This window comes from Asparagus officinalis, chromosome 1 (genome assembly GCF_001876935.1).
Source record: "Asparagus officinalis chromosome 1, Aspof.V1, whole genome shotgun sequence".
NCBI classification, from domain to species: Eukaryota; Viridiplantae; Streptophyta; class Magnoliopsida; order Asparagales; family Asparagaceae; genus Asparagus; species Asparagus officinalis.
Genome location: NC_033794.1, coordinates 24,345,524 through 24,351,356, shown reverse-complemented (window position 1 = coordinate 24,351,356; position 5,833 = coordinate 24,345,524). Strand labels below are relative to the sequence as shown.

General features: G+C 36.1%; 1 protein-coding gene across 1 annotated transcript; it reads left to right on the top strand.

The window, feature by feature from the left end:
* On the top strand, positions 520–4,588 carry LOC109821514 (histone deacetylase complex subunit SAP18). Its single transcript, XM_020387700.1, has 5 exons — positions 520–621; positions 2,803–2,913; positions 3,002–3,097; positions 4,177–4,245; positions 4,332–4,588. Exons 1-5 carry the CDS (start codon positions 535–537, stop codon positions 4,362–4,364), a joined length of 396 nt encoding a protein of 131 aa, XP_020243289.1. The 5' UTR covers positions 520–534; the 3' UTR covers positions 4,365–4,588.

The following is a 5,833-nucleotide window of genomic DNA, read 5'->3' as shown; positions in this document are numbered from 1 at the left end:
TCTTCACTGTTACATAGAGAAAACATAGCAGGGGGTAAAAAAACAGCAGAACAAATACATTGTAACTGGTAAATATGTTTAGTCCCACCGTTTATGAACATGAGGCCCATCAAAACTTCTAAAGAGTTGGAACTTTTGCCTGGGCTGCGTTATCCAGTTTTAAGATGATATCGACTGGCATTATTTTGATACCATGCGATAACACAGGCCAGGACCTTACATCTAAACTCAGAAGTTGCACCACATCCATAAGATATGAGCTATGTCTGATTTATGGAGTTAGGGAAGATAAATATGACCCTAAGAAATATAATGTTGCTTTTACCTTTGAAACAGGTTATATAGAGCTAAGATTAGGATGCTGTTATAGTGCAGAATCTTAAATTTGGATTTACATCAAGAATTGTAACTTCAGAAAAGTACAATGAAAATGTTATCTGAAGTTTCTTTTTACTTAACATTTGTTAGAAAATGATATTGTTGAGATGCTAGGTTGCAACCATGACATGATTATCGTGCATTACTCATCTACTTATGGCTATCGAAATTGTGGCTTATGTTGATGAATTTTTTTTGGTGAAATTGCAGACTTGTCCCCTTTTGCTTCGAGTTTTCACTAAGGTATGCACGCTCTTATCTGCTTATTTTTATTGTAACTTTTCCTATAATTATTTCATTTTCTAGATATTCCATACATGGTAAGACTGTATTATAGCAAACTTTGAAATGTCTTCATGTTATCTATGCTTAATACCAGGATCTGATTTGAGGTTAATTTTTGCAAATGTTAGGCCCTAACAACATTCATTATTTGTGTTGGATATCTATAGACAGCATCCTATACTTGTATTTTCAAAAGTTTGAGATTACTATGTGCTTTATGCAATATTTGTATACTGATCACCAAGGAGGATAAGTCTGTAATTACATATTGCACGCCACATCACACCATTTTGCAATGACTTTTGTGCCGCTCACATGACATGCTGCCGAGAACTTCTACTAAGAAAATTGATTTCCGCATGAAGTTCTTGTTCACACAACTTTTTGCTATTTAACAGTTATGGATTTTAGTCATGGTTTTGTTGTTTTTCCATATGATGGCTGTTAGATTGATGCTTTTTTGTTCAAGGGGTTCTAAGTTTACATGGTTGAACTTTGTCAGTTATCCATTTTCTTGTCTTGTCTTTTCTTCTTTTTCTGCTCTTTTCAAGGGTTTATCTGGAGTTTCCTAGCTTGTGAAGGATTTAAGATATATAAACTTGCTGCTTTAAATTTAATCATGGAGCTTCCGACTGAGAAAACTGCTCAGGAAGTTTCTATTTTCAACCACTCGTCTGCATAGAAGAGTTTCTAGAATAAAGATTTTTCAAGATTTTAAAAGCCTGAACCTCTTCTATAGCCGATCAAACTTGGCTGGAGAAGAAATCAGTCTGAATTAGTGTTTTGTCGGTATTACCTAGTTTGCTTATTGGCTTATTAAATATGCAACTGTCCAGTATTCCAAAAAAATAAACAAAAGTATTGGAAAGAGAAAGCATAGTTTTTAGAAGAAAAAGGATTCAAAACAATGTTTTTGGTTAAAATTTGTTAAACATTTATGCTGTTTTAGCAAGTACTTCTTTACTGTGAAAAATCATGCTTAGATATCTTGCCAGTATTATACATCTAATTATTATGAGCAGTATTTGAAGTGCCTATGATGTAAAGACATACTAGCATGTTCCGGTTTCACACTCGTACCAGGACTTATATAGTGGAGAACCCTTCATATAATGTAAAATTCAATAACATCCACATTCCACAATTCCGGAGCATCAACAAACACAGGTGTTGATGCATATATTTCAGGTCGTAATCAAAGACAGTGGTGGGTTAAGGATATCCTCCTAGTGGTGTCGCCATATGAGATTTATCATGGTTGTATATGGAAGTAAAAGTAAATAAAATTATGTATAAAGTAGGTTATGCAGTGGTGTCCCGTGACACCACTGGGCACGATGTGTTCCGCAACAGTTCAAAGATGTGTGTACGTACAGTCTATCTGTTTATGTGGTCATCTTATTGTTCACACTGATGAATATATGGATTCCCTTTATCTCTATCCAACTGTATAAATATAACTTGATTGACGTCGACCAATTCTTGCATATGCCTGAAACACTCTTACTGACATGTTATTACATCTTAAATCGAAGTATTTATATGGTAACCAGAACATCTAGTGTTGCATAAGTATTCACAGAAACGTTCAGTGAACTATGAATTTGCTTGTCTTATGCAGTTCCTACATCACCTGTGCTTTCATAATATATATCTATTAGAAAAAGAGCAATATTATTGTTGTGGTCCTAGTGATGAGTCATTTCTTTTTGAACTTTGACATCTTCAAAGGCATATGCATTTCTTATAGAAGTTTTTTTATATTTACCCCTCAAATCTACTGTATTTTTTATATTTACTCCCATAATTTTTGTATTCCTAAAAAATTACTCCCAGAATCTTTGTATTTTTATCTCCAACTCGAGATAAATATACCCCTAATCAGAGAATATACCTGGTAGGTTCCCTAAGATATAACATAACATTTGGTAAGTGGGGAGTATATTTGTCCCAAGTTGGAGTTTTGGAGGGTATTTTTGGAAATAGCTAGATTTGAGGAGTAAATTTAAAAATCTAGCAGATTTTTTTGGGGTAAATAGCTAAGTATTCAAAAACCCTTTTCTTATATTATCAAGGAATAACTTCTGTAACTGCTATCTGAATGACATATAACAAGGACTGATTTTGAGGCTTTCACAGATTGGCAGCCATCATCCCAAAGAAGACTTTGCTGTGAGGGGAAAGGAGCCTAAAGATGAGGTCCAAATTTATACATGGAAGGATGCCACACTTCGAGAGCTCACTGACCTAGTAATGGAGTTATACTCATTTCTGTTCTTTGTCTATGCTTCTCATAGATTAAAAAAATGGCAGAAATCATCGTTATCTTCTTTTTTAGGTCAAAGAGGTTGCAACAGCGGCAAGGCGAAGAAATGCAAGGCTTTCGTTTGCATTTGTATACCCTGATAAGAAAGGTCGTTTTGTTTTCAGACAAGTAAGACAATCTATCTATGGATTTAGTGTTATTTTGTTGGGATGACATAAGTACTTTTGCTTCTCTTCAGTACGTTACTTGTTGCATTGAAGTCCATCTGATATGATTTCTTAGGGAAAGTGCTTTTATTATCTCGATTCGTGCAAGTGATGGATGCCAAGACATTTTTGGGCATCTCCTACTTTGTACACTCAAAGAAAAAAGGAATTGAAATGAGACTCCTCCAGATTTCTTAATTGTGTGCACATGCACACACGGAAGAACTTTGGAACCTTTTATGCGCTTACTTCTGCAATGTTCTAAAAACTTGTGTCTGACATCTTCTTAGGATGACGATAAAGAAAAACAACCATGACAACACATCAGCTCTGCCCCCGCTTTTTAACACTTGCTGACATTCTTCATATTTCTTCTGGCCTTGTGTTTAAGCTCCTAACTCAATAAATTTACCAAAAGCAATCACTAGCTTTGGGTAATATTTCTTATGCTTCACAAGTTTTTGCATGCCTACCAACATTGTCTTCTAACCTAAAGCCATTGAATTTACGACATGGTACATATCACATTATGAGAAAATCATCTTTAAGGCCAAGAATGCACTAATTGAAGCTTTGTGATACATATTTCCTACTTGGGGAGGTTCAGATAGGTCATCAATTTCCTCACTTTCATTGTGATATATATATATAATGCATTTTGCAAATATAAGAACACAAACAGAAATAGGAAAATAAAGTGTTTGATGTCTCATTGAGGGGGTATTTACTTGGATTCCGATTTTTCAACAAAAATATGAAAATAGAGGGTTTTCTTCCCTTTATTCTTTAATGTTCTTTCTTAGATGGACACAATGTCTTATATCAGAATGCAACGATTTATGATCAAATATGAACGAGACTAACATCTGGGGAGCATTTACAAGATACTTGTTAATGATTTTAACTGTTTTGTATCATCAAAATGATTGAACACGCATTACTATATATGCTTTTGAAGGCCAGATTCCTGTTTTCTGCTTCTAAAAGTCAAGTTTCTTAAAGAAGTGTCTTCATTATTATTATTTTTATTTTATGATGAAGGTCGGCACGACTCACTCATATGCAAATGGGCGAGATGATGGGAAGACACTGGAGGCGCTCGACTTTCAGGTACATTTCTTAATTAATTTTACTAAATACTACTTGAAACACGTTGACGCTGTAACTCATTAAACTTATAATTTGTTTGTATGAAGATTGGAGACTACCTGAGTGTTGCCATTCTCTAGAGCAGACATTTTCAGATGTGAGCTGTTGTTGATGCAATTATCAGAACGAACTTAACATATTCTTCGTTTTTTTAGGTTTTTTCTTTTGTGACTATTAATCAATGTAGTATTGCCTGACAAAGATTATCAAGCTTTAAAGTACATTGATATTAAATGATGATCTTCTGTATGATATTCGACTTATCGTTTGCTTATGTTATGCTGTGCAAGTGCCCTTTGAGATATGATCACCTCTCTCTCTCTCTCTCTCTCTCTCTCTCTCTCTCTCTCTCACTCTCTCTCTCTCTCTCTCACTCACTCGCTGTGTTGCAAGAGGGGCATGAATTCAACTTTCCAATTTGAATGAAAGGAAAGGGCACTTCTTTTAGGAAAGAAATTTTACTTATGTCTAGCTTTATGAAAAGGCCTATGGTCTGTAGCCTTGTGCTGCATAAAATTAGGTTTGGGGTATTAATTTATTTGCCTTTTTCCACTAATTACTAATCATATGTAGGAGATAGAATCTTGTTCCTTCGCGCACGTTATTGCAACTGTAAACCCCAAGACTTGACTCAGTCTAGTAATTCTTGTGTTTGTCTAGCAGAATTGAATATTCTCAACTTTCTATTCTTCAGTTTATGTGAATTTTTTCAAAGCTTATTAAAATTTCGTTTTTACACTGCGAAAAGGCCTTTTGGTCAACAAATATTAAGAAGCATGATGTGGTTTTCATTGTCTAGAAATGATGTCTCGATATCCAAAAATGTCTGCGTCAATTTCTGTAACTTGTGATTGTGGTCATCCTAGTCACTCTGAATGTACTCTTGTGAATGTACTCTTCCTAGTCATTCTTGTGCTATTTGTTTCCAAAAATTTGGTGAAAATGGAGTTCGTAAGTTTAAAATTGTTATGGTGTTCGTATTCGTCCGAGTGCAACTCAGTGCCAAGCAATGGACAAATGTACTTCTGCATGCTATGCCCCAATCAACTTCGCGGCCAGAAACTAGTAAGGACGACAACTCAGTCGACTTGTCAAGTCGATATCCCTTCATGTCGACTCGAAAGACAATTCTTGTCACCCTCTCACCATGAGTCCACTCTGACTTGTCATGTCGATATCCCTTCATGTCGACTCGAAAGGCAACTTTTGTCGCCCTCTCACCATGAGTCCACTCGACCGTTTGCTAGACGACTCGAAAGACGTTACTTCTCGGTGAAGCTAAAGGACAACTTCTTCCTCGAGCCTATACTCACTGACAACGTGTCAACGTTGCATTTAATGCATGTCATGCGCATCATGCACCTAGTCTCGATACCCTTCATGACTCATCGGACCACGTGGGGCACATCCATGCCACCATTCACTTCTCATTTAATGCTGAAGTGATCCTTTCCCTAATCACCAGCCGACACCTATAAAGCAAGTGCTGACGCAGCCGCCAGTCCACACTTCGCCACCGCCTCTCAGTGCTCGGTCGAAGTGACCAATC

What these genes read in the sequence shown, in the direction of transcription:
- LOC109821514 (XM_020387700.1), top strand. Translation starts at nt 535, where the DNA reads ATGGCTATCGAAATTGTGGCTTATGTTGATGAATTTTTTTTGGTGAAA. An exon ending in GTCGTTTTGTTTTCAGACAA is followed by an intron (nt 3,098 to 4,176) that starts GTAAGACAATCT and finishes TTTATGATGAAG; the next exon opens with GTCGGCACGACTCACTCATA. An exon ending in TGGAGGCGCTCGACTTTCAG is followed by an intron (nt 4,246 to 4,331) that starts GTACATTTCTTA and finishes GTTTGTATGAAG; the next exon opens with ATTGGAGACTACCTGAGTGT.